General features: G+C 43.6%; 1 protein-coding gene and 2 non-coding genes across 5 annotated transcripts; 2 read left to right on the top strand and 1 right to left on the bottom strand.

The window, feature by feature from the left end:
- The first annotated feature begins 354 nt into the window (after positions 1-354).
- Positions 355-427, top strand: TRNAK-UUU. Its single transcript has one exon. It is a non-coding gene; the product is annotated as a tRNA-Lys (tRNA).
- Positions 428-596: 169 nt separating this feature from the next.
- Positions 597-669, bottom strand: TRNAK-UUU. Its single transcript has one exon. It is a non-coding gene; the product is annotated as a tRNA-Lys (tRNA).
- A 1,181-nt stretch (positions 670-1,850) lies between these two features.
- Positions 1,851-25,401, top strand: MDM4 (MDM4 regulator of p53). Of its 3 annotated transcripts, XM_038162269.1 has the most exons (13): positions 1,894-2,003; positions 3,979-4,143; positions 8,697-8,785; positions 10,146-10,220; positions 12,090-12,223; positions 14,280-14,329; positions 18,697-18,758; positions 19,476-19,572; positions 21,061-21,221; positions 22,095-22,229; positions 22,754-22,834; positions 23,651-24,189; positions 25,114-25,401. In XM_038162269.1, the coding sequence occupies exons 3-13, from the start codon at positions 8,726-8,728 to the stop codon at positions 25,124-25,126; spliced, it is 1,407 nt and encodes a 468-aa protein (XP_038018197.1). In that variant the 5' UTR covers positions 1,894-2,003; positions 3,979-4,143; positions 8,697-8,725; the 3' UTR covers positions 25,127-25,401. The 3 variants fall into 3 exon arrangements, with proteins under 3 accessions (XP_038018196.1, XP_038018198.1, XP_038018197.1); XM_038162268.1 differs by lacking the exon at positions 3,979-4,143 and having other exon boundaries at positions 1,851-2,003; positions 25,114-25,398; XM_038162270.1 differs by lacking the exon at positions 3,979-4,143 and having other exon boundaries at positions 1,851-2,003; positions 23,651-25,230.
- Positions 25,402-26,212: the final 811 nt, after the last annotated feature.

Raw genomic sequence — 26,212 nt, 5'->3', positions numbered from 1 at the left:
TGCCCCACGGAACGGCCGGGATGCTGCGGTCAGTTAGGGGTGCAGGGGGGAAGGTGCAGACAGTGGGGTGAGACAGGGGGGTCAGTTAGGGGGTGCAGTTAGGGGGTGCAGACAGTGGGGTGCCGAGGGGGTGCGGGCAGTGGGGTTCAGGCAGAAGGGGTCAGTTAGGGGGTGCAGACAGTGGGGGCAGACAGTGGGGTTCAGATAGTGGAGTGCGGGCAGTGGGGTGCCGATGGGGGTGCGGGCAGTGGGGTGCGGGCAGTGGGGTGCACGCAGGATCACAGGCAGAGCCCCCGGCGGCCGCGCAGTTTCTTTGCACGGGGATATTCGGGCAGCGCCACGCTGCGCCCCAGAGCCCGGATAGCTCAGTCGGTAGAGCATCAGACTTTTAATCTGAGGGTCCAGGGTTCAAGTCCCTGTTCGGGCGCTTCGTCTTTTCCTCATTTTTTCACCGCCCCATTACTTTTTTTCCCCAAAAATCCCTTTTTACACCTGCGGCACGAGCTGCGCGCTGCCCGCCTGAGGGTTCCGGCTGCGCCTGCGGAGATCCCTGGCAGGAAATTAAAAAAAAAATTAAAATGTGAGAAAACGTAAGCCGCCCGAACAGGGACTTGAACCCTGGACCCTCAGATTAAAAGTCTGATGCTCTACCGACTGAGCTATCCGGGCCCTGAGATGAGAACGCGCTCAGTGCTTTTATCAGCGCACAGCGGGGCGGCCGCTCCCGGTTTTTCCAGGAATTGGGATCCGCTCCTGGTGCGCGGCTTCCCCCCCCCGCTCAAACACATCGTTAGACAAAACATTCAATTCGTTCTCAAAATATTCTAATTAGTTCTCAAAATAGTTGAATTATTTTTAAAAATATTCTATTTCTCAATATATTTGAATTTTTTTTTAAATATTCCAACTATTTCTCAAAATATTCCAATGAGTTCACCAAATATTCCAATTTTGTGAGGGGGGAGCATCCCAATGTGCAGCGGGATGCAATGAAGCTGGCTCCGCTCTAGGACACAGGCCCTTGGATGTTTTGCCGGCTCAGCCGTGCCCGCACAGACCCACGCGGGCATTCGGATTTATTCCGTCCCCAAGGCTCCCCAATTCCAGGCTGTCCTTGGGCCAGGATGTTCCTGCCCCACCGAGCTCTGCTTTCTTGCTGACTAGACCTGAAAAAAGGCCAAGATTCTGCATCAAGGGACATCCTGGCTTCAGATAATGTTTTCTTTTTCCAGGCATTTTTTATTATTTTCATTGATATTCATCACTAATTTTTAATGATTGTATTTATTCGGTTTTGTTATATTGCATGAGATATTATATAATACAAAATATTTATTGTGAATTTATCATTTAGTATTGTTTTATGCATTTATAATTATTATTTTGAAATATTTTCAAAGTTTTAGTCAATTTTAATTTTTAATTTAAATTTTTTTGGTTTCAATTAGTTTTAATTTCAAATCTTTATTTAATTTTCTCTTTAATGTTATAAATTTTAATTTACATTTATAAATAAATAAAATACATAAGTCTATACAAATTTTAGGCATTATTATTTCGTTTTATTTTAACTTTTTATTTAATTGATTTATTTTTATTTAATTTTTAATTTAATTTTATACGTTTTATTGAAATGTTATAAATCTCCTTTAAATTTATAAACTTATAAATAAATAAATAAATAAATAAATAAATAACTTTTTATAAATTTTATTTACTAATATTTATTTTTATTTCTTTTTATTTCCGTGTTTTCCACCAGGGCTGACAGGACGCGCCGCCGCGGTCCTCCAATCCGCTAGGAGTCGCCACCCACCCACGGCGCCACCACGTCCCTTCCAGCCGCACATCCCCGCTCCTCTCTATGGCCCCGCCGCCATGTTGGCCGTGAGGGGAAGCGGCGGCCCGGACCCCGCTAAAATGGAGGCGCGGAGCCCTCAGGGGGTGTAGGGGCTCCTTCCCCTCCCCAACCCCCTGCCCGGAGCCCATGGAGCGGCTGTAGGGTGAGCAGGGCGCCGAGGGGACCGCGGGGCTCCCCGGGGGCGCAGCGCTGAGGGGCTGGGGGGGGCAGGAGGCGGTGCCGGCGGGAGGGGCCTGGGCCGGCGGCGGCGTCCGTGAACTTTTATCTCTTCCCGGGAAATTCGGAGATAACTGCGATTGTCCCGCCTGGAGAAAGGAAGCTTCGGGGTGATTTCATTGTGGCCTGGAGGGAACCGGACGAAAAAAACGGATGGGGAATGTTCCCAAAGGCCTGGGGTGACAGGGGAAGGGGGAATGGCTGCGGCTCACACCGGGAATTTGGGGATAAATCGGGATTTTGGGAATAAATCCTTCCCTGAGATGGAATTCCCAGGGAATCCGTGGCTGCCCCATCCCTGGAAGCAGCTTGGAAAAACCTGGGGTTGTGGAAGGTGTCGCTGCCCATGGAATGGGATGAATTTTCAGGTTTTTTCCATCCCAAACCGCTCTGGAATTCCATTTTTTCCCCAGGATTTCACCCCATAAACGCGAGCTGAGGGATTGATTGATCCCACAATTATTTTTGTTTGTTTTATTGGTTAAACTGCCTCAACTATTGGCGAAAAACCCCAAGAAAGGCCAATTTTTTCTCTTTTAAAACAGAAATAACCACACATCAGGAACATTCAGGGTGCAGGAAGTGTTTCCTTATCCCAAATTCCTGCGGGGATTTAGGGAGATTTGCAGGGAAATTCGCTTTTTTTGTCATTTTAATGGATCACTTTTGGTTTCCCTCCCTCTTTCGCAACATTTCACAACCAAAGGAGCAGTTGCACAAGGTTTTTTTGTTTTTTTTTCCATTTGTTATCTTTTATTTACCCGAGGTTTTGTTGACTTTTTTGGGGGGGGCAAAATTCCCCAAATTTGCCCAAAATTCCAAATGCATCGTGCCGGCCACAAAACTCAGGTACAAATCAGAATTTTTAAAGTATATTTTTAACGTAAAGGGCTAAAATTTAAGGTATGAAACCCCTCAGGGACTGATGAGGACAAACTTAATTAATTTATCAGTAACTTCATGACTGCATCAGTGCCTGTTTAAATCCTCCCCTTCGGGGCTGTTTGACTTAAAAATTCCCTAAAATCCCAACTTCATTTTGAATATTTTACTTTATTTGAAAGCTGGAAAAATCGCTGTCACCTGAGCACCAAACCCCTGCTGTGCTTCTACTTTAAGAATTTAAAAACTGAATTTTTCCTTCAATTCGGACTTAAATAAAAATCTGAGCTTGAATAAATTTTAATTTGGCTTTTCAGCTACTTGATATTTTTAGTTTTAAAAAAGCTGCGGTTTCTTGGGGGGTTTTTGGTGGCTCGAAAAGGAATTTTTAGTCATCAAAAAGGCATTTTTTTACTCATCGAAGAGGCAAATGAGGCTTTGCCCTGGCCGGGGTGAAATTTTGGAGTGGAAAATTTGCTCAGCTGGTGACTCGGGGGTGATTCACGATTTCCTCTCGAGATTTTCAGCGCCTAAAAATGCCCGGAAATCCATTTTTGGATGGGGGTTGGGAGGTGAAATTATCCCCAAAAAAATCTCAAATTTGAGATTGGGATTATCCCACATTTGGGATTGGAATTATCCCACATTTCTGAGCTGGCCGAGCACGAAATTCCATTTTTTTAAAGGAATTTCCACCACGTGGGAGCTTTCCAATGGGGCTATATCCCTAAATTCCATTACATTTCCTCCTGGAAACATCTTAAAACTCGGCAATATTTTACAATATTTTAAACCAAAACCTTAATGAACGCCAAAATGAATTTCTGATTAAATATTACTGTGAAACAGAAGCAAACGACCTAAAAAAAATTCATTTCCCTGCAAAACCCGGAGCTTTTGAGTGATAAAATCAGCGCTGAAAAGGTTAAAATTCATCTCCCTCAGCCCTGAATTTCTTTCCAGGAAAGGGGAGGGAAAAAAATTCCGATTTTTTTCTCCTTTTTCGAGCTGATTTCCAGCCCAGCCCAGCCGTTATCGGCCACTTTCGGTCCCTCCCCGTGTCCCTCCCTCGGGCCGGCTTTGAAAAAAAAGCGAATTTTAGAAAAACTCCCGGAGAATCCTCGGGAATTATCCCGGGAAAATAATCCCAGGATATCCCTGCCGGGCGGAGAAAGCCAAGGGCGGTAAGTCCAGCTCGTTTTGAAGGGCTTTGTGGTCAATATTTTCATTTTTTTCCCTCATAAATCTAATAAAATTTAGGGAAATGTGAGCGGGGAAGGGATTAAAGCTGTTATAATTTGATTTATTCCGGGTCACTCTTAATGCTCTTCATAAATTTAAATATTTAATAAATGTGGCTCAACCCTGTCCAGCTCATTTAAAGGTGTTTGTGGTCAATATTTTATTTTTTCCCCTCACAAATCGTTTAAAATTTAGGGAAAGATGAGCTGGGAAGGGATTGAAGCTGTTATAGGAAGGGATTAAAGCTGTTATAATTTGAATTATTCCGGGTCACTGTTAACACTCCTCACAAATTTAAATATTTGATAAGTTTAACTCAACCCTGTCCAGCTCGTTTTGAAGGGCTTTGTGGTCAATATTTTCATTTTTTTCCCTCAGAAATGGGTTAAAATTTAGGGAAATGTGAACTGGGAAGGGATTAAAGCTGTTATAATTTGAATTATTCCGGGTCACTCTTAATGCTCTTCACAAATTTAAATATTTAATAAATGTGGCTCAACCCTGTCCAGCTCATTTTAAAAGTGTTTGTGGTCAATATTTTATTTTTTTCCCTCAGAAATGGGTTAAAATTTAGGGAAAGATGAGCTGGGAAGGGATTGAAGCTGTTATAGGAAGGGATTGAAGCTGTTATAATTTGAATTATTCCGGGTTAATGTTCATGCTCCTCACAAATTTAAATATTTGATAAATTTGTGTCTACCCTGTCCAGCTCATTTTAAAGGGGTTTGTGGTCAATATTTTGATTTTTTCCCCTCAGAAATGGGTTAAAATTTAGGGAAATGTGAACTGGGAAGGGATTAAAGCTGTTATAATTTGAATTATTCCGGGTTAATGTTCACGCTCCTCACAAATTTAAATATTTGATAAATTTGTGTCTACCCTGTCCAGCTCATTTTAAAGGGGTTTGTGGCCAATATTTTCATTTTTTCCCCTCATAAATTGAATAAAATGTAGGGAAATGTGAACTGGGAAGGGATTGAAGCTGTTATAATTTGATTTCTTCCGGGTCACTGTCGATACTTTTCATAAATTTAAATATTTATTAAGTTTGAATCAACTCTGTCCAGCTCGTTTTAAAGTTGTTTTTGGTCAATATTTTGATTTTTTTCCCCTCAGAAATTAATATAATTTATAACCCCCCCCTTTCTTCCACTTTCCCTCTTTTCTCTTTTAATTCAATTAAAATGTATTTAAATTAAAATACATTTTAATTTATTATTAAAATTTATAATTAAAACCAAAATGAAATTACCACACAGATTAAAAATCCACTGAAAACATCCCCAAAATTCCAAAATTTCAATTACAAATCCAGGAGGCAATTTTTGGAATCCTTTTCCTGCTTTCACCTAAATTTTTCAAAGCAACCTTTTCCCCTTTTTTCCTCCCATTTCCCTTTGAATTAAATTAAAACTTATTTAAATTAATTATTAAAAATTTATATTTTATATACAATAAAATTAATATAATTTTTAAGTTCCCTCCCTTTTCTCCCCCCCTTTTCTCTTTTAATTAAAATAAAATTTATTTACATTAAAATATCTTTAAATTCCTTACTAAAAATTCTATTTTCCATATAATTAGATAAATATAATATATGATTCCCCCCTTATTTCCTCTTCCCCCTCTTTTCTCTTTTAATTCAGTTAAAATTTACTTAAATTAAAATATATTTAAATGAATTATTAAAATTTCTATTTTACACAAACCAAATATAATTCCCCCTCTTTTTTCCCCTTCCTCCCCTTTTCTCTTTTAACTCAAATAAAATTTATTTACATTATAAATTTATTATTAAAATTTCTATTTCCCATACAATAAAATAAATATAATCCCCCCTTTTCTCTCTTAATTCAATTACAATCTATTCCCGTTAAAACCCCTTTAAACCCATCACTGAACTTTCTATTTCTATATAAAAAAATCAAAATAAAAGACCATTTTTCTAAATAAACTTTCCCCTTTTCCCCCCCATTTCCACCCCCCTGGAGAAGCACCGAGCAGGAGGGGCCGGGGTTAAAAAAATTCCAATTTTTGGGGGGCAGAAATTCCGATTTTTTGGGGGGCAGAAATTCCGATTTTTTGGGGGGCAGAAATTCCGATTTTTTCGGGCGGAAATTCCGATTTTTTTGGGGGCGGAAATTCCGGTTTTTTTGGGGGCAAAAATTCCGATTTTTTGGGGGGCAGAAATTCCGATTTTTTGGGGCAGAAATTCCGATTTTTTTGGGGGCAGAAATTCCGAGTTTTTGGGGGCAGAAATTCCGAGTTTTTGGGGGCAGAAATTCCGATTTTTTGGGGGGCGGAAATTCCGAGTTTTTGGGGGCGGAAATTCCGATTTTTGGGGGCAGAAATTCCGATTTTTTTGGGGGCAGAAATTCCGATTTTTTTGGGGGCAGAAATTCCGATTTTTTTGGGGGCAGAAATTCCGATTTTTTTGGGGGCAGAAATTCCGATTTTTTGGGGGCAAAAATTCCGATTTTTTCGGGCGCGGAAATTCCGATTTTTTCGGGGGCGGAAATTCCGATTTTTTCGGGGGCAGAAGTTCCGATTTTTTCGGGGGCAGAAATTCCGGGTTTTTTCGGGGGCAGAAATTCCGATTTTTTGGGGGGCAGAAATTCCGATTTTTTGGGGGGCAGAAATTCCGATTTTTTGGGGGGCAAAAATTCCGAGTTTTTGGGGGCGGAAATTCCGAGTTTTTGGGGGCGGAAATTCCGAGTTTTTGGGGGCGGAAATTCCGAGTTTTTGGGGGCGGAGATTCCGATTTTTTTGGGGGCGGAGATTCCGATTTTTTGGGGGGCGGAAATTCCGATTTTTTGGGGGGCGGAAATTCCGATTTTTTGGGGGGCGGAAATTCCGATTTTTTGGGGGGCAGAAATTCCGATTTTTTGGGGGCAGAAATTCCGAGTTTTTTGGGGCAGAAATTCCGATTTTTTGGGGGGCAGAAATTCCGATTTTTTTGGGGGCAGAGATTCCGATTTTTTGGGGGCAGAAATTCCGATTTTTTTGGGGGCAGAAATTCCGTTTTTTTGGGGCAGAAATTCCGATTTTTTTGGGGGGCAGAAATTCCGATTTTTTTTGGGGCAGAAATTCCGATTTTTTTGGGGGCAAAAATTCCGATTTTTTGGGGGCAGAAATTCCGATTTTTTGGGGGCAGAAATTCCGATTTTTTGGGGGGCAAAAATTCCGAGTTTTTGGGGGCGGAAATTCCGAGTTTTTGGGGGCGGAAATTCCGAGTTTTTGGGGGCGGAAATTCCGAGTTTTTGGGGGCGGAAATTCCGAGTTTTTGGGGGCGGAAATTCCGAGTTTTTGGGGGCGGAAATTCCGATTATTTGGGGGCGGAAATTCCGATTTTTTGGGGGGCGGAAATTCCGATTTTTTGGGGGGCGGAAATTCCGATTTTTTGGGGGGCGGAAATTCCGATTTTTTGGGGGGCGGAAATTCCGATTTTTTTGGGGGGCGGAAATTCCGATTTTTTTGGGGGGCAGAAATTCCGAGTTTTTGGGGGCAGAAATTCCGGTTTTTTTTGGGGGCAGAAATTCCGATTTTTTTTGGGGGCAGAAATTCCGATTTTTTTGGGGGCAGAAATTCCGATTTTTTTGGGGCAGAAATTCCGAGTTTTTGGGGGCGGAAATTCCGATTTATTTGGGGGGCGGAAATTTCCGATTTTTTTGGGGGCAGAAATTCCGAGTTTTTGGGGGCAGAAATTCCGAGTTTTTGGGGGCAGAAATTCCGAGTTTTTGGGGGCAGAAATTCCGGTTTTTTTTGGGGGCAGAAATTCCGGTTTTTTTTGGGGGCAGAAATTCCGGTTTTTTTTGGGGGCAGAGATTCCGATTTTTTTGGGGGCAGAGATTCCGATTTTTTTGGGGGCAGAAATTCCGTTTTTTTGGGGCAGAAATTCCGATTTTTTTGGGGGGCAGAAATTCCGATTTTTTTTGGGGGCAGAAATTCCGATTTTTTTTGGGGCAGAAATTCCGATTTTTTTGGGGGCAGAAATTCCGATTTTTTGGGGGCAGAAATTCCGATTTTTGGGGGGCAAAAATTCCGAGTTTTTGGGGGCGGAAATTCCGAGTTTTTGGGGGGCGGAAATTCCGAGTTTTTGGGGGCGGAAATTCCGAGTTTTTGGGGGCGGAAATTCCGAGTTTTTTGGGGCGGAAATTCCGATTTTTTGGGGGGCAGGAATTCCGAGTTTTTGGGGGCGGAAATTCCGAGTTTTTGGGGGCGGAAATTCCGAGTTTTTGGGGGCGGAAATTCCGAGTTTTTGGGGGCGGAAATTCCGATTATTTGGGGGCGGAAATTCCGATTATTTGGGGGGCGGAAATTCCGGGTTTTTTTGGGGGCAGAAATTTCCGATTTATTTGGGGCAGAAATTCCGATTATTTGGGGCAGAAATTCCGATTTTTTTGGGGGCAGAAATTCCGATTTTTGGGGGCAGAAATTCCAATTTTAGGGCAGAAATTCCAATTTTTGTGTGATTTGAACCCAGATCCTTTTGCAGGTGGTGCTGGAGCAGCTCCTCAGTCCAGGATGAGCGGGATCCCTGGAGCCGGCAGTCCCTGCAGGAGCGCCCTGGGCCAAGCCACTCGGGTAATTAGGGATTAATTAGTGATTAATTAGTGATTAATTAGCGGCTGATTAGCCCTCCCTGCCCTCACTTCTCTGTGGTGTTGCCTCCTCCAGCAGAGGTTTTTGGGAAATGTGAAATGTATGGAAATTTGGGGGGTTTGTCTTTAAAATAATGGGGTTTATTCTGAAAAGAAAGGGATTTAGCCTTTAAAAAAATTGGGGTTTATCCTAAAAAATTGGGGTTTATCCATTAAAAAAATTGGGGTTTATCCATTAAAAAAAATTGGGGTTTATCCATAAAAAAAATGGGGTTTATCCATAAAAGGGTTTATCCATAAAAAAGATTAGGGTTTATCCTAAAAGAACGTTGGGGTTTATCCTAGAAAAATTGGGGTTTATCCATAAAAAAAATTGGGGTTTATCCATAAAAAAATTGAGGTTTATTCATAAAAAAATTTTTTATTCTAAAAAAATTGGGGGTTTATCCTAAAAAGAAAGGGATTTATCCTAGAAAAATTGGGGTTTATCCTGGAAAAAGATTGGGATTTTTTCTGAAAAAAAAAAATTGGGGTTTATCCTAAAAAAGATTGGGGTTTATCCTAAAAAAATGGGATTTGTCCTGGAAAAAGATTGGGGATTAGTCTAAAAAACCGGTGGGGAAGTATTGGTAGTATTGATAAAGGGTGGGGAAGTATCGATAGTATTGATAAAGGGTGGGGAAGTATCGGTAGCATTGATAAAGGGTGGGGAAGTATCGATAGTATTGATAAAGGGTGGGGAAATACTGATAGTATTGATAAAGGGTGGGGAGGTATCGGTAGCATTGATAAAGGGTGGGGAAGTATCGGTAGTATTGATAAAGGGTGGGGAAGTATCGGTAGTATTGATAAAGGGTGGGGAAGTATCGGTAGTATTGATAAAGGGTGGGGAGATATTGGTAGCATTGATAAAGGGTGGGGAGGTATCGGTAGCATTGATAAAGGGTGGGGAAGTATCGATAGTATTGATAAAGGGTGGGGAAATACTGATAGTATTGATAAAGGGTGGGGAAGTATCGATAGTATTGATAAAGGGTGGGGAAGTATCGGTAGCATTGATAAAGGGTGGGGAGGTATCGGTAGTATTGATAAAGGGTGGGGAAGTATCGGTAGTATTGATAAAGGGTGGGGAAGTATCGGTAGTATTGATAAAGGGTGGGGAAGTATCGGTAGTATTGATAAAGGGTGGGGAAGTATCGATAGTATTGATAAAGGGTGGGGAAGTATCGGTAGTATTGATAAAGGGTGGGGAGATATTGGTGGGTATTTGTTGTTGCCGTGGGGGTTTTGGGACGGTTCCAGGTTGGGTCCCGCGTCCCACGAGCTCCGTGCTGTGTTTGCAGGTGGTTCCCAGGCTGCCTCTGCTGCGGATCCTGCAGGCTGCCGGGGCCCAGGGCGACTCCTTCACGCTCAAAGAGGTGGGGGCTCCTTCCAGGCCCCGGCCTGGGCTGGTTTGGGGTTTGGGATTTGGGATGGGATTCGCTCCTCGTTCCCTGGGAAACATCCCCGTTTCACCTGTGCGGGCACTCTGGGGACACTTGGGGATCACTTTGGGGGCAGGTTTTAGGGACACTTCAGGGTCACTTTTCGGGCACTTCAAGGTCACTTTTTGGGGTCACTTCAGGATCACTTTGGGGACAATATTTTGGGGCACTTTGGGATCATTTTTTGGGGGCACTTTGGAATCACTTCAGGGACACTTTTTGGGAGCACTTCAGGGTCATTTTGGGGACACCTCAGGATCACTGTAGGGTCACTTCAGGATGACTTTGGGGAGGGCTCAGGGTCAGTTTTTGGAGACACTTCAGGGTCACTTTTGGGGCATTTCAGGGTCACTTTTTGGGGACACTTCGGGGTCATTTTGGGCACACTTTGAGGGCACTTTGGGGACACACCAGGGTCACTTCAGGATCACTTTGGGCACACTTAAGGGGGTCAGTTTTTGGAGACACTTTGGTGACATTTCAGGTCACTTTTTGAGGACACTTCAGGGTCAGTTTTTGGGGACACTTTGGGGACACTTGGTCACTTTTTGGGCACACTTCGGGGTCACTTTTGGGGATACTTTGGGGTCACTGGGAATAACCCCATTTGAACTGGAAATACTGCAGTGTGAACTGGGATAGCCCCATTTGATTCTATCCAGGCAGGAATGTTTGAAATCTCAGGTTCTGTCCAGGTAGGAATGTTGGAAATCCCAGATTGTTTGAAATTCCAGACAGGAATGTTGGAAATCTCAGGTTGTATTCAGGTAGGAATGTTGAAAATCTCAGATTCTCTCCAGGCAGGAATGTTTGAAATCCCAGATTGTATCCAGGTAGGAATGTTTGCAATTTCAGATTCTATCCAGGTAGGAATGTTTGAAATCCCAGATTGTATCCAGGTAGGAATGTTGGCAATCCCAGATTGTATCCAGGTAGGAATGTTGGCAATCCCAGATTGTATCCAGGTAGGAATGTTGGCAGTCCCAGATTGTATCCAGGTAGGAATGTTGGCAATCCCAGATTGTATCCAGGTAGGAATGTTGGCAATCCCAGATTGTATCCAGGTAGGAATGTTGGCAATCCCAGATTGTATCCAGGTAGGAATGTTGGCAATCCCAGATTGTATCCAGGCAGGAATGCTTGGCTCCTCCCCTGGGCGGAGCATCTCCCCATGGGATGCTGGAATTTTCTCGGCCGTGCAGGGACACTCGGTGGCCATGAACAGCAGATCATTAACAATTAATGGCCCATGAACAGCAGATCATTAACAATTAATGCCCCATGAACAGCAGATCATTAACAATTAATGCCCCATGAACAGCAGATCATTAATAACTAATGGCCTATTGTCGTAATACGACACGAAATGACGACACGGACGCTGCTGCTCTCCAGGTGAACAAAAAAGAGAGACCTTTATTTCCTGACTCCAACATTTGTAGTTTTCTAAAAGTGACAGTGGACTGGGGGGTGACAGTGCCACCTCTCCAATGACACTGGACACACCAAGAGTCCATCAGTTCTCTCCTCCTCCATGAAAGAATGCGAAACAGAAGTTGTTTACAGAACTGTGTGTGAGAAAGTTTGTTACAGGAATGCAAACATCAGAAAGCTTAGCAAAGTCTTAGAAAATCAGGGTGACCCCCATCAATAGCAGGGATTTCCTGGAGGCAGGATTGGCCGTGGGGGAGATAAAGAATCCCCCGGGAGATAAAGAATCCCCCGGTGGGCAGAGGGGCGCTGTGGCAGGTGGGTGCAGCGCAGGCCTGCCAGCAGCCGTGCAGCTCGCGCCGTGTCCCGCAGGTGATGCATTTCCTGGGCCAGTACATCATGGCCCGGCAGCTCTACGACAAGAGGCAGCAGCACCTGGTGCACTGCGGGGGAGATCAGCTGGGAGAGCTGCTGGGACTGCAGAGCTTCTCTGTCAAGGACCCCAGGTAAGGAAAAATTCCCATCTTCATCCAAAATTCCCATCTTCATCCAAAATTCCCATCTTCATCCAAAATTCCCATCTTAGCTGGAAAAAAAAATCTCACTTTTCTAGCTGTAAATGTGAAAAAAATCCCATTTTTATCCAGAAAATCTGAAAAAAGTTGCCATTTTTTAGCTGGAAAAGCTGAAGTTTTCCCATTTTTATCCGGAAAGACTGAAAAAAAAATCCCCTTTTTATCTGGAAAAGCTGAAAAAGTTCCTGATTTATCCAGATAATATGAAAAAAAAAGTTGCCATTTCAATCTGGGAAAGCTGATAAAAAATTTCCCATTTTTATCTGGAAAAGCTGGAAAAAAAATCCTATTTTTATCTGGAAAAGTTGAATAAAATTTCTGATTTTTATCTGGAGAAGCTGAAAAAGTTCCTGATTTATCCAGATAATCTGTAAAAAAACTTGCCATTTCAATCTGGAAAAGCTGATAAAAAATTTCCCATTTTTTTTCTGGAAAAGCTGGGAGAAAAATCCCATTTTTATCTGGAAAAGCTGAAAAAGTTCCTGATTTATGCAGATAATCTGAAAAAAAAAGTTGCCATTCTAATCCAGAAAATGATTCTGGAGGGGAAAGCCATTTTTATTCAGAAAAGCTGAAAAATATTTCCCATTTTTTTTCTGGAAAAGCTGAAAAGAATCCCCATCCCTCTCTGGGAAAAGCAAACCACTTTGATTTTTGGGATCTCTAATAAAAAACAAATTACCTCAGTGGTTTCTGGGTCTCCTTAGTTTAAAAATCCCACTGTTTTTTGAGGTCTCTCTAGAAAAAATCCTCAGTGTGTTTTAGGATCCCTCTAGGAAGAAAATTCCCTGGGTTTTGGGGTCTGTAGGGAAAAATTGCCTGTGGGATTTTGGGGTTTCTAGGAATAAAACCTCAGTGTTTTTTGGGGGAAAAATTCTGGGTTTTGGGGTCTTTGTAGGAAAAAACATCAGTGGTTTCTTGGATCTCTTCGCTGTGGTTTTTGGGATCCTTCTAGGAAGAAAATTCCCTGGGTTTTGGGGTCTGTAGGGAAGAATTCCCTGTGCTTTTAGGATCTCTAGGGAAGAATTCCCCGTGGTTTTTGGGATCTCTAGGGAAGAATTCCCTGTGGGTTTTTGGGATCTCTAGGGAAGAATTCCCTGTGGGTTTTTGGGATCTCTAGGGAAGAATTCCCCGTGGTTTTTGGGATCTCTAGGGAAGAATTCCCTGTGGGTTTTTGGGATCTCTAGGGAAGAATTCCCTGTGGGTTTTTGGGGCTTTCTAGGAAAGAACCTCAGTGGTTTTGGGGTGTCTAGAGAACAGTTCTTGGTTTTTGGGTTTTTCTGGGTTTTTGGGAACTCTCTAGGGAAAAGTTCCCTGTGATTTTAGGATCTCTAGGAAGAATTCCCTGTGGTTTTTGGGATCTCTAGGGAAGAATTCCCTGTGGTTTTTGGGGCTTTCTAGGAAAGAAACCTCAGTGGTTTTGGGGTGTCTAGAGAACAGTTCTTGGTGGGTTTTTGGGAACTCTAGGGGAAAATTCCCTGTGATTTTAGGATCTCTAGGAAAAATTCCCTGTGGTTTTTTGGGGTCTCTAGGGAACAATTCCCTGTGGGATTTTGGGGCTTTCTAGGAAAGAAACCCCAGTGGTTTTGGGGTGTCTCTAGGAAAAAAATCACTGATTTTTCTAGGAAAAAAACTCAGTGGTTTTTGGGAACTCTCTAGGGAAGAATTCCCTGTGTTTTTTGGGGTCTCTAGGAGAAAATTATCTGGTTTTTGGGGTCTCTAGGGAAGAATTCCCTGTGGGATTTTGGGGTCTCTAGGGAAGAATTCCCTGTGGTTTTTTGTGATCCTTCTAGGAAAAACCCCCAGTTTTTGGGGTCTCTTTAGTAAAAACCCCACTGTTTTTTCAAGTCTCTAGAAGCAAAACCTCCCTGATTTCTGGGATCTGTAGGAAAATCCCCTCCCTAAGGACGTGGATCATTAAATCCATAAAAGCACCGACAGTTTTGGGGTTCCTGTGGCACTAAAGGGGATTTTTTGCCCTCCCCAGCCCCGTGTACGAGATGCTGAAGAGGAACCTGAGCCCTGCTGCCCTCCCAGGTAGGTTGATCCCGTTCCATAAATGTTGCTCTCACCTGGTAAGTACCAAAAAAACCCAAAAGAAATCCAGGAAAATCCCAGATGCTGGGGCTGCAGGAGGAATAAACTTCTCTCAAAAACCTTGCCAAGCCACTCTCTCGGAGTTTGTGTCTTTTCTGTGTGCCAGGAGCTGTTTGAGTGCTGCCAAAACCCCAAATTTGGGCCAAAGCTGAATCTGAAATCCCCTCCTTTTGAGATTTTTTCAGCTTCAGAGCTGCAGTTTTTTTGCTCTCACCTCGTTTTGTATTTTATTTATCTCGACGAGTCCTAAAAATCCTGCAAGGTTTGAACCTTGAACCTCGCAGCTTCCCCAGCTCTTGAGAGGAAGGAAATTCAACTCCACCTGAATGGAAATTTATTCCCAAATTCATCTGAGCTGGGGGGAGCTTCCTTGAAACCGGTTCTTGGTGTAGGACTGGCAAAAACCAATTCCACTGGCAGAGCTGGGGAATTCTGTGCCACATTTCCCATTTTTAAACAGAAAAAATGGATTTAATCCCCAGCTGTGGAATTCTGTGCCACATTTCCCATTTTTTAAAAGAAAAAAAAAGGATTTAATCCCCAGCTGTGGAATTCTGTGCCATATTTCCCATTTTTAAACAGATAAAATGGATTTAATCCCCAGCTGTGGAATTTTTTTGCACTTTTCCCATTTTTTTAAAACAAAAAAATGGATTTGATCCCCAGCTGTGGAATTTTGTGCCACATTTCCCATTTTTTAAAAGAAAAAAAAAGGATTTAATCCCCAGCTGTGGAATTTTGTGCCACATTTCCCATTTTTTAAAACAAAAAAATGGTTTAATTTACAGCTGTGGTATTTTGTGCCACTAATTCAATTTTTTAGAACAAAAAAAAACTGGATTTAATCCCCAGCTGTGGAATTTTGTGCCACATTTCCCATTTTTAAACAGAAAAAATGGATTTGATCCCCAGCTGTGGATTTTTTTTTGCACATTTCCCATTTTTAAACAGCTAAAATGGATTTAATCCCCAGCTGTGGATTTTTGTGCCACTTCTTCAAATTTTTAAAACAAAAAAAAGGATTTAATCCCCAGCTGTGGAATTTTTTTGCACTTTTCCCATTTTTTTAAAACAAAAAAATGGATTTGATCCCCAGCTGTGGAATTTTGTGCCACATTTCCCATTTTTTAAACAGCTAAAATGGATTTAAACCTTTAGGAGGGCTCCAGCACGTGTGGAAAAATTAAAAACGAAATTCAAATTACAAACGTGGCCGTTTCTGCCTTGGATTTTTTTTTTTTTTTTACGGAAGATTCTTTTTTAATTTGGATTTCTTTTCTAGAAGAATCTTTTGGATTCTGTCTGGGCTCTGGCTGTAGAGGTGGTGTGAGTGCTGCTCCCAGAGCTGTGTGTGTGGAGAGCCGAGGATCGCTGCCTTTCCTGCCCCGGGGCTGCTCCTGGGCCAGCCCTGGCCTGGCCGTGAGCCTGGCTCAGGAAAAGCTGATCCTGGGGCTGAGTGCGTGTGACCCAAACCAACCGAGCTTGGCAGACCAGACCTGGGGGTGCACAGGGAGGGAGCCTCAGGCTCTTTTCCTTCATTTCCCCAACCTTTTCCTTCTTTTCCCACCTCTTTTCCTTAATTTTCCCTCCTTTTCCTTCATTTCCCACCCCTTTTCCTTCCTCTTCCCTTCTCTTTTCCTTCATTTCGCCCCCCTTTTCCTTCTTTCCTCCCCCCTTTTCCTTCTTTCCTCCCCCCTTTTCCTTCTTTCCTCCCCCCTTTTCCTTCTTTCCTTCTTTTCTCCTCCCCCCTTTTCCTTCTTTTCTCCTCCCCCCTTTTCCTTCTTTTCTCCTCCCCCCTTTTCCTTCTTTTCTCCCCCCTTTTCCTTCTTTCCTCCCCCCCTTTTCCTTCCTTTTTCCTCCCCCCTTTTCCTTAATTTCCCCCTTTTTTCCTTCCTTTCTTCCCCCCCTTTTCCTTAATTTCCTCACCCCTTTTCCTTCCTTTTTCCTCACCCCTTTTCCTTCTTTTTCCCCCTCTTTTCCTTAATTTCCCCCCTTCTTTCCCCCCCATTTTTCCTTCCTTTCCTGGCTCTTTTCCTTCCTTTCCCACCTTTCCTCCTCCTTTTCCAGCTGTTTTCTTTCCTCCAGCCCAGCACAGCAATGACTGGATTCGGTTCATTTTCCCCCCTTTCTTTTCTAATTCTTTCCCCCCTTTTCTAATTCTTTCCCACTTTTCTAATAATTTCCCTCCCTTTCTCATTTTCCCCCTTTTCCATTCTAATTTTCCCCCTTTTCTGATTTCCCCCTTTTCTGTTGTAATTTTCCCCCTTTTCTGATTTTCTCCCTTCCCTGCCCACTTTCCCCGGCTCTGTCTCCCCTGGGCTGCATGTAGGAATCCCTCACTTCAGGCTGCTTTTTATGGAATTCACCAGCTCCAGAAGGAAACCTTCCAGCCCCTGGAATCTTTTCTCTCCCAGAAAATCAGATTTCGGAAGGGTTTCTCCCAGTTCCCATCTCCCTGCAGAGCCCTGGCTCCTGTTTTCCATCAGGAATTAACCCCCAGCAGCTGGAAGGTGATGGAAGGAGGAAAAAAAAGCAGGAATTGCTGAATTTTGCCCCATTTAAAGGCCATTTTTAGGTGGAATTTTCTGCCTTTTCCAGATCTTCCCTCTCTGGGTGTGATTCCTGGTGGGATTCAGCCTCATCCAAAGGGAATTTTCCTGTTCCGTGGGAAGGGGAGCAGGCAGGAGCCAGCCTGGCATCTTTTGTTCTCTCTGCTCAAAGCCAGGCTCAGAAAGATTCCTGTTAATTGGATTCTTGTTAATTTAGCTCGGCCTTTTAATTAACTCATGGGAGCAGCTGGATCCAGCTGTGTCCAGCCCCGTGCGTGGAATTTTCCCTTTGCTCTTTATCCTCATGCCCAAACCCTTCAAGAAGAGCAAGAAATCCTCAGAAATCCCAAAAAAAAATCCCCTGTTCGCCTTCCAGGTGGGATTCCCTGTGGAATCCTGGTTTGAGGAATGGCTTTGCAGGCATTCCCTGCAAACCAAGCAGGGAACTGAACAAAAATGAATTTTTTTTTGGGGTGGATCTGGCATATTTTAACATTTCCCGTAGGGGATTTCTTGCTGGGACGCTTGTGGAGGTTTCAGAAGTTTTGGCAGCAATTTTTCTGGTTTTCCACTTTGTATTCTCTCGTTTTGAGGAACCTCAGGTGGAAAAGCAGCTGCTTTGCAAAATGTGGGTGTTCCCAGCTGAAATGGGATTGGAAATTCCCTGCATGTACAAAAGAGCCTTGGAAACCCCCGGGAGAATCACACCAAGCCGTGGTGGTTTCTAGGGAACCTCAGGAGCAATTCCAAATCCAAAAGAAAAACTTTTCCCTCTGGGAAGAACATTCTGAATTTGGCTACAGCAAAAAATAATATTTCCCTTTGGGAAGAATATTCTGAATTTGGCTGTAGGAAGAAGAATCATTTTTCCTTTTGGGAAGAATGTTCTGATTTTGGGATGGCCATAGCAAAAGGGTTAATATTTCCCTTTAGGAACAATATTCTGAATTTGGCCATAGCAAGAAGAAGACTTTTTCCCTCTGGGAAGAATATTCTGAATTTGGCTGCAGCAAAAAATAATATTTCCCTTTGGGAAGAATATTTTGAATTTGGCTGTAGGAAGAGAATAATTTTTCCTTTTGGGAAGAATATTCTGAATTTTGTTATAGCAAAAAAATAATTTTTCCCTTTGGGAAGAATATTCTCATTTTGGGATGGCTATAGCAAAAAATAATATTTCCCTTTGGGAAGAATATTCTGAATTTGGGCTGGCTGCAGCAAAAAGAATTAATTTTTCCCTTTGGGAAGAATATTCTGAATTTGGGGTGGCTATAGCAAAAGGAATAATATTTCCCTTCAGGAACAATATTCTGAATTTGGCTATAGCAAAAATACTAACTTTTCCTTTTGGGAATAAATCTGAATTTGGCTGTAGGAAGAAGACGACTTTTTCCCTTTGGGAAGAATATTCTGATTTTGGGATGGCTATAGCAAAAGGAATAATATTTCCCTTTAGGAACAATATTCTGAATTTGTCTGTAGCAAAAATATTAACTTTTCCCTTTGGGAAGAATATTCTGAATTTGGCCATATCAAGAAGAAGACTTTTTTCCCTTTGGGAAGAATATTCTGAATTTCCCCCCGGCCGTTTCTCCCCAAAATCCTCCCGTTCCCCCCGGAGCTGCCCAGACTTTGCCTGCAGGAGTTGCCCAGGTCTGCCAAGCCTGGCTGGTTGGTTGCTTGCCCCAGGCCCTGTGTGGAGTGAGAGTGGGAATTTCCCGGGAAGGCTTTTCCTTGTGTTTTGCCTGCCATCTGCAGATGCTGCACAGACTCTCCCAAAGGAGCAGAGCGTCGCTAAGCCCAGCCCAGACCAGCTGCAGGTAAACCCCACTGCCCAGTGGGTTCTTTTCTTGTACAGAGCCGCCCCTTCTCTGTACCTCTGCATGGTGGACTGCCAGAACTTTTTGCTGTTGTTGTTGTGCCGCTCCTCACCTTTTTTTCCTGAGAGAAAAATCCCCAAAATTTAAAAAGTTCTGGAATCCACAGAGCAGGGACAGAGCCACCCTTCTCTGTTCTCCTCGTGACAGAGTGCCAGTCTCTGAGCGCGTTGTTCTGGGGTGCAGCACTTCCAGCCCTCAGCTTCTCCAGCCCCGTTTTCCTGCTTTTTTCCCCTCTTTTATCCCACTTTTTCTCCCACTAGGAACTGCCAAATAAATAATTCACTGTGCCTAGGTAGGATTTGTTTCCAGCAGCTTTTCAGGCGGAGGTGAAAACCTCGGAAAAATCTTGGCGCCTCCAAAGTTTTTTCCAGGTGTGGTTTGGGGTGAAGGCTGGGAGGTGTCAGTCACAAAATCAACTTTCACCGCATGAAGAACACCCAGCTTTGGGATTTTTGCCAAGCTGAAGATTTTTCCTTGGTTGGTAGTGCTGATTCCAGAGGCTTTAAAGAGAAATAGTTTGTAGTTTTTTATTCTGGATTATTTCCTCTTCCTACCTGCTTGGTCTCCTCCTGCAGCTGGTGCCTGGGGATGGAAGTGCTGCATCCCCTTGTCCCTGCAAGCTCTGCTGGGCTCATTCCTGGATTTTCCTTCCTGCAGCTCAGCCAGGAGGAAGGATCTGACTCTGGGATCCTGGAGGGTGACAGCAAAAGCTCAGCTCCTGCTACCTCAGAGCCCAAATGTGACACTTGTGAAGGTGAGGAACAAATTTCTGCATTATCACAGCATTTAGAAATGTGTGTGGGACACAGAGCAGCAAAGTGCTGGAGGAGGGACTCAGAAAACCCCTGGTTTGGAACAGAATCATTAAAAATCTTGGTGCTAAAGTCGGAGAAATTACAAAGTTCACCACAGGTATTTTCTTGATTTCTGGCCATAAATAATTGCTCTGAATGCACTGCCAGGTTAAGCCCCAAAATCCCATCTCTCACTGAGTAATGCTGTGAGAAAAAATCCTCCAGACCTTGCTGGAGGGTATTTTAAATGCTGGAATTATCTTTGGATCCATCCCTGTTCCCAAGGGAGGCTCCTGAGCTCACAGAGCCCAGCCTGGGCTGGCTGCAGTCATTCCCTGCAAACCAAGCAGGGAACTGAACAAAAATGGGAATTTTTGGGTGGATCTGTCATATTTTGATGTTCCCCCCGTAGGATTTTTTTTGCTGGGTCATTTGGGGAGATTTCAGAAGTTTTGGGAGCAATTTTCCTATTTTTCCACTTTTTGTTCTCTTATCAATGAACTTCAGTTGGAAAAGCAGCTCCTCGTTTCCAGCTCAGATGGGAGAGCTGGAAATTCCCTATTTTTACAAACCGGCCTTGGAAATCCTTGGAAAATTCCCTGGATTTTCAAACCGGCCTTGGAAACCCTTGGAAAATTCCCTGGATTTTCAAACCGGCCTTGGAAACCCTTGGAAAATTCCCTGGATTTTCAAACCAGCCTTGGCTGTGCCTTGGAAAATTCCCTGGATTTTCAAACCGGCCTTGGAAACCCTTGGAAAATTCCCTGGATTTTCAAACCGGCTTTGGCTGTGCCTTGGAAAATTCCCTGGATTTTCAAACCGGCCTTGGAAACCCTTGGAAAATTCCCTGGATTTTCAAACCAGCCTTGGAAAATTCCCTGGATTTTCCAACCAGCCTTGGCTGTGCCTTGGAAAATTCCCTGGATTTTCAAACCAGCCTTGGAAACCCTTGGAAAATTCCCTGGATTTTCAAACCAGCCTTGGAAAATTCCCTGGATTTTCAAACCAGCCTTGGCTGTGCCTTGGGAACTGCAGGCACTGGGAGGGAGGGAGATCCAAGGAGATCCTGGAATGCTGAGCGCTCAGTTTGGGATCCCAGGCTGGAGCATGGGAAGGATGGATCCCACTTCTTGGGAATTCAGGAGCTGCCAACTGAATTCCAACCAGTCCTTTCTGCATTTTAAGTCACTCCAGAAATCCCCTCAGGGCCGGCTGGGGAAATGTTAAATTTAACATTTAAAATTTAAACTCAGCCTGTCCCGGAGCAGGGACACTGGGAACACTGGGATGTTCCTGACTTGTGCGGGGATTTTTACCAGATTAGGGACATCCAAACCCCAGAGCTCTCAGCCTGATGCAGGAAATAAAAAAATCAGATTTCAGCCCATTTTTTTTTTCTCTGCTGGTGTCTCTTGCCCAATGACTTGGACTGTGCTTGGCTCTTCCAGACAGTGACTTGATAGAAAACCTCTCCAAAAGCAAAAAGCCCAAGCTGGACCTGGTTTTTGAGGAATGGGATGTGGCTGGGCTGCCGTGGTGGTTTTTAGGGAATCTCAGAAGCAATTACAAATCCAGGAGTAACGGATCCACGGATATTCAGACTAACCAGGTGTGTAAAGAGGGACCTCGTGTCCTCTTCCTCTCCTCTTTTGGCTTCCAAGGAAATCAAATACTCCGTTTTTTTCTCTCTTTCCCTTTCCCACTCCAGGATTTTCAGCCTTTTTCCTGCTCTGGGCCTTTCCCATCGGGTGGTTGGTGAATTTTAGGGTTTTTAAATTGGCCAAACTCTTTTCTCAAGGTCCTCAGAGGTGCCTGGATTTCAGGAATTGCCCTTTTTTGTTTCTTTTTTTATTGGGGTGAAGGTGGTAGGGTGATGGCCGAGCTGGAAGGGGGAGCTGGAAAAGGTGGAAGTTGGAAAAAGGGAAAATGGTGAGGTGGGAATTGGGGAAAGGTTGGGAAAAGGGGAACTTGTGAGGTGGAAATTGGAAAAAAGGGAATCTCTGAGGTGAAAATTTTAAAAATGGGAGCCTGAGAGGGGGAAATTGGGAAAACCTGAGTTGGTGAGGAGGAAATTGGGAAAAGAGGGAACTTATGAGGTGGGAATTGGGGAAAGGTTGGGAAAAGGGGAGCCTGTTAGGTTGGAATTGGAGAAAAGGGAATCTGTGAGGTGAAAATTTTAAAAATGAAAGCTTGTGAGGTGGAAATTGGGGAAAGGGGGAACTTGTGAGGTGGAAATTGGGGAAAGGTTGGGAAAAGGGGAACTTGTGAGGTGGAAATTGGGGATAGGGAATCTGTGAGGTAAAAATTCTTAAAATGGAAACGTGTGAGATGGGAAAAGGGGGGCCTGTGAGGAAGAACTTTTCAAAAGGGGTGTCTGAGGGCAGTGAGGTGCCCAGGCCTTTGGAGGTTGTTGGAGAGGAAAATGGGGCAGTGCTGGATGTGGAGCTGCTCCTAAATGATTTTTCCTGTTTTTTTCCCTCAGGACATTGACACTGCCATAGTTTCAGACACCACTGATGACCTGTGGTTCCTCAACGAGTGTCCCCATGACCAGGGCACTGCTGGGCTCAAGGTGGAAGTGCTGGACTGCGAGGAGGTCGCAGAAGGTGACACCAAGGTACCTGTGGCACAGTTTTCTCTGGTTTAATTCATCCCATGCTGCCCTTGGAAAGGCTGGACCTGTTCCCATCCGGAGACTAAATCCTGTTTAGAAAAGGCTGTCACTATTCCTCATGTGTTTGATGCTTTTCCTGCTTGGTTTTTGGTTGAAATTCAATTTTTCAAGGCATAAAATCAATTGAAAATGAATTAAACTTCTCGCAGCGATTTAAGTGGGTTTCTAACCAATACCTGCAAGAGTTATAAATCAAAAATCATGGAATTAAGTCTGGAAAAAGCTTTTAAAAATGGAGTCCAGCTAAAGATTCAAAGAGGAAAGTCTGATCATGGTAAACCAGCAAAAGTTACCAACATTCTGCAAAAGAACCACTGCAAAAACGGTTTTTAATTCACTTTTAGAAGTGATTTAATGAGCAGGGTGATGCTATGATCCTTTAATTGGGGTGTGCAGCACCAGGCAAACGATAAATAGGGAATATTCCAACATTCCCACCCTCTGACAATGCTTTCCTGGAATTCCAGGTGCCTGAGGATGTGTGCTTGGATGAGCTGGAGGATTCCCAGTGCCTGAGTGATGACACGGACACAGAGGCTGCTTCTGAGGTGGGAATTCCTTGGGATCACCTGGGGCTGGAAGGGCTCATCCCACATCTGCTGCTGGTTTTGGGGCAGGAAAAGCTGATTTTCGTGTGGGTTTCCAAAAAGAAAAGTGGCTGGCTGTAGTTATGTTGATACCCAGGCATGGTTTAAAAAGATTTTAGTAAGATTTTAATTCCATGTTGTCCTCTGGATGAAAATCTGGAGGATTGTCCTTGGAAACTCAAGTAGCACTTTATAATCACTGAAAAACTCAGAATTTTAATGGTTCTTAGCAGAATTTTAATGGTTTTAGCAGAATTTTAATGGTTTTAGCAGAATTTTAATGGTTTTAGCAGAATTTTCCAGCCTGGAATAAATGGGGATGTCCCTGGCTTTGGACAGCTGAGTCCTGGCTCTGCACTTGTACAGCTCCTGCCCTTTGCTGTGAGATAATTAATTAATTAATCCATTAATTGTGCAGATTCAGCAGCTGGTAAGTGATAGGTGAGCCTGGGAAACAAATTCCTGCCATACTGCAGGAGCTCTCCCCTTGAATTTTGAGCAAACTATTGAAAATTCTCTTGAAATTAAATAAAAATAAACTGCCCCGATTTGGGTTCTTCCAGAGGGCTGGGAGAGAGGAAGGAGAGGAATTCATGAGGGACAGACCTGGGATGAATCAATCCCAAGCCACAAAATGTTGATTTTCCAGCTTATAAATCACTCATAAATAAATTTTTTTAACGAGGCTTCCTTGCTGCTTTTCCCACACGGCTAAAACGAGGAATACCCAAAAATAAATTGAGTTTTTGCTGGAATTTTTTGCCTTAAATCCCTCAGGATTGCTGGCAATGCTCCAAGTGCAGGAAATTCAACTCTCCTGGAAAAAGGTACTGCTTCCGCTGCTGGGCCCTGCGCAAGGACTGGTACCGGGACTGCCCCAAACTGCCCCATTCCCTGTCCCTTTCCAACATCAATTCCGTGGAAAACCAGGAGCAGGATGAAGGGATGGACGTCCCAGACTGCAGGAGGACGATCTCAGCCCCGGCTGGCCAACCCAAACACCTTTTCCTGGGAGAAAACAAACCCCGCGTGGATCCCAGCGGCTCCATCGAGTCCTTGGATTTGGCGCGGGAGGGGAAAAATCGGGATTTTGCCAAGCTGAAGAAAGAGGAGGAGATGGAATCTTTGGAGAGCATCAAAACCCTGCTGAATCCCTGCTTCCTGTGCCAGCACAGGCCTCGGGATGGGAATATTGTCCATGGAAGGACTGCTCACCTGGTGGCCTGCTTCAGGTGTGCCAGGATGCTGAAGAAGAAGAGGTCGCCATGTCCCGTGTGCAGGAAGGAGATCAAGATGGTCATCAGGATCTTCATGGGGTAGGGAGGCTTTTTGCCCCTAAAGTAACCCCGAAATCTGGAATTTTTGCACTCAAACCTCCATTACGGTGTGTGCAGGAAGGAGATCAAGATGGTCATCAGGATCTTCATAAAGTAACCCCAAAATCTGGAGTTTTGCACTCAAACCTCCATTACGGTGTGTGCAGGAAGGAGATCGCGATGATCATCAGGATCTTCATAAAATAATCCCAAAAAGATGTGTTTTGCACACAAATCCCAATTTCAGTGTGTGCAGGAAGGAGATCAAGATTGTCATCAGGATCTTCTAACCCTAAAATAATCCCAAAAAGATGTGTTTTGCACTCAAATCCCAATTTCAGTGTGTGCAAGGAGATCAGGATGGCCATCGGGATCTTCAGGGCCTAGCAGGACCTTCTACTACTAGAATAACCCCAAAAATAGGTTTTTTTGCACAAAACCCCCAATTCCAGAGCTCGGTCTGCAGGATCCAGATGGTCATCGGGATCTTTATGGGATAGCAGGACCTTCTGCCCCTAAAATAACCCGAAAATTAAGATTTTTGCACTCAAACCCCAATTCCAGAGCTCAGCCAGTGAAACCAAAGAGTACCAAGATTTAAATCCCACCAAGACTCCTCGACAGGATCCACTTTTCCATGGAAATCACTTCGAGATCAAAACCCCAGCTTGGAAATTTTCCCAGTTTCCCATCTTCAGCCTGATTTTATCCCTTGGGATTCGTTCTCCTGACCAAGAACAGCAGATTTGGGAAAAAATGAAACCTTTGGAATGGGTTTGTTTTTTTTTTCCATAAATCTTGACTTGTGCAATTCCTTTGGAGCTGAGAGATAAAAACAGAAATAAATATTTATGATGGGAGGGCAGGGGATTTGTTTTGGAGAGAAGAAAAAGAACTTTATTCCTAATTTTTTTATTGTTTAAGGTCGGCAGGGTGAAGAATTTCTTGCTCGCAGATGGGAAATAAATCCAAGTTTTTAATCCTCACCTCTCAGGTCACAAATGAGATGGAAAAATAATAATAATGTTATATTTTTCTTGCTTTTTGGGCTCTTTAGTTTCTATTTCTTCTCTTTTTTTTTTGTATATTTAAATCCATTCTGTGTCACCTCTATCCAGCAGGATTCAATTCCAGCAGCTCTGGGGTATTTTGAGATGTTCCACCTGCCCTCACCTATCCTTTAGCCTAAAACAATCCTCATTTTTGAGTGAAAAGTGGCTTTAAAAACAGAACATGTTGTTTTGAGGGATAAAATAATTCCTTTAAAGCCCCATTTTCCCCCTTTCCAGGCAGATTTTTCCCCCTTTCCAGGCAGATTTTTCCCCTTTTCAAACACTTTTTTCCCCCTTTTCAGGCAGATTTTTTCCTCTTTTCAGACAGATTTTTTCCCCCTTTCCAGGCAGACTTTTCCCCCTTTTTAGGAAATTTTTTCCCCTTTCCAGGCAGATTTTTCCCCTTCCAGTGTCTGCAGAATCCCTCGGGAATGGCAGCAGTAAATCCTCTGGATTTGCATCTTTGTTCTTCAGCCCATTCCTGATCCCGATCCCATTTCCTCTGACATTCCTGTGGGATCACCCACCCCATCCCTGTGACAATTCCGAGCAGAGTTTTCCTCCCTTTTCCAGCTGTTTTTTTGGGATCTGCGCTTCTGGAGAAGGCAGAGCTCACTAGAGGGCACCCACACCCAGCTCCTGCCACTCTCCCTCCTTCCAGGATCCACATTCCCATCTGGAAAAGGTGCTCAGGGACACCTTCCCATGGCTGGGGGTTGGTTTTCCTGATTTCCCAAACCCACAAATCCAAGAATCCCAAATCCCAGCGATGCCTCTTGGACCCCTCCAGGTGCATCTCAACATTCCCAGGGGTTTTTTTTTCCTACTTCTTCCCCTCTTTTCTTCCTGTTTTTCTTTCTTTCTTTTTTTATTCCCACCCCCCCCGATTTACCCTTTACCCACAAAAGTTTTGGGATCTTGTGGGATCCAGGATCCATCCAGCCCCTCAGGGAAGTGTCACCGTCACCATT

This window comes from Motacilla alba, chromosome 26 (genome assembly GCF_015832195.1).
Source record: "Motacilla alba alba isolate MOTALB_02 chromosome 26, Motacilla_alba_V1.0_pri, whole genome shotgun sequence".
Taxonomy (NCBI): domain Eukaryota; kingdom Metazoa; phylum Chordata; class Aves; order Passeriformes; family Motacillidae; genus Motacilla; species Motacilla alba.
This window is presented reverse-complemented; position numbering and strand designations above follow the sequence as displayed.